Below are 1,601 nucleotides of genomic sequence, written 5' to 3' on the forward strand. Positions count from 1 at the left end.
ACACTCTCTGGGATTTGTTTCTGTCTGTCGCCCAACACCCCCTCCATTCCGCTTTCCTGGAGCGAAGTCGTGAGAGACCTCTGTCTCCAGCCCCCAAGACGCCTCTCTCCGGACACTGGCAAAAGGGCAGTGCACGAAATGTTCCTGTGTGTGCCCTGTAGGTCCACATCCATGCGTATAACTGGGAAGGGCTTTTGGCAAAGAGGCCTAAACAAGACACTTTCAGGTGTCTTCCAAGAATTCCATAGAACTAAACCGTCCCCTCCCACCCCCAAAGAAGCCCTCACTCTGCTCTCTCCTCTTGGGGAGTTCAGTCAGTATTGTTCATCTACAGTCCTTGGGTGGAATTGCACCAGAAATCAGACCAAAGGAAGCGAAAATGTTCCCCAAAAGGGCTTTTCCTGTCCAATAATGTAGTTCTCTCTCCAGATATGTTATTAAAGAGACACACAGATGATAGTCCATTGAGCAAATATTTACACCAACCATTTTTATGAATATTGATTCTGTGACTGTGTGTTTTTAAAGCATCCCTGGATTCTTCGTGTTTTTGTTTTTATTTTAACGTAGAGCAAGTGAGTTTCAAACCTAATGCTTCACAGTCTCCTTACAATTCATTTCCTTTTCCCTCATTTTACCAACTTGTTCTTAATCCTAAAAACACTCAAAGGCATCCCAAACGGCCCCAGGAATCGGCGAGTGCGTCAGTTCCCTGATCAGAGGCCTGCAGCCTCTCTCCCAAGACCTACCTCTCAGTGTGTTGCCTTCCTTGACTTTGGGGTCAAATTCTGCAGACAAAATGCGGTCTATTCCAAACTTGAGGTCCTTGCTGGAGGGGGCCGGGGCGGAGCCGCTCTGGTGGGGGTTAGGGACCACCCGCGACCCGGAGGCCGGGGGCTGCAAGGCGCCAGCCCGGGGTGGAGGCGGAGGCTGTTGCTGCTGCGGTTGTTGCTGCTGCTGTTGTTGCTGTGGGTGATGGTGGTGGTAGGCGGCTGAGAGCGGGGACAGTCGCTGAGGGAAGCCAGCAGGGACTTCGGAGGGCGCCACCACCGGGGTGGGTCGAAGCGGGGATCTGGCGGCAGCTTGGAAAGAGGCGTGCGGGTGAGCCGATCCCAAGTGCGCGGTGAGGGCAGCGGCCGAGGCCCCCGCCAGACCCTCCGGGGTCGCCCCGGGCTCCCCAACACCCGCGTGCAGGATGTCCGCGATGCAGAAGGAGGGTTTCTTGACGGCGGCGGGGTCCAGAGGAAAGGAGCAGCCGCCGGGGCCGGCAGAGGAGCAGTAGGCGGCCGACCAGAGGCTGAAGTTGGACGCGTAGAAGGGAGCCAGCCCGGCGGCGAACATCCTGGCGGGGTGCGCCGAGAGGCCGCCGCGGCCTGGCTCGGCCGGGTGGATGGGTGGGTGCGCGGGGAGAGGAACGCTAAGTCCAGGAGGAGGCGGCAGCCCCGCCGGGGACGCTCAGCTTACTCGTCTCCGTCCGAACTGCAGACAGGCCAGGGAGCCCTAGCGCCACGGAGGGAGGAGGCGAGGGCCGGATCTCGGCCGGCCGGCCACAGCCTCGGCCCCTGGCCTCACTTTAAAGGCGGCGCGGCGCCCGCGCTCCC

General features: G+C 59.0%; 1 protein-coding gene across 1 annotated transcript in view; it reads right to left on the reverse strand.

Annotated features, from left to right (window-relative positions):
• The window catches only part of HLX (H2.0-like homeobox), a 5,617-nt gene extending 4,022 nt beyond the window's left edge, over positions 1-1,595 (reverse strand). The window contains exon 1 of the mRNA XM_010853298.1: positions 750-1,595. Coding sequence (XP_010851600.1) covers positions 750-1,341 — 592 coding nt within the window. The 5' untranslated portion in view covers positions 1,342-1,595. The remainder of the gene's footprint in view (positions 1-749) is intronic.
• Positions 1,596-1,601: the final 6 nt, after the last annotated feature.

This window comes from Bison bison, unplaced genomic scaffold, assembly GCF_000754665.1.
Source record: "Bison bison bison isolate TAMUID 2011002044 unplaced genomic scaffold, Bison_UMD1.0 scf7180017864325, whole genome shotgun sequence".
Taxonomy (NCBI): domain Eukaryota; kingdom Metazoa; phylum Chordata; class Mammalia; order Artiodactyla; family Bovidae; genus Bison; species Bison bison.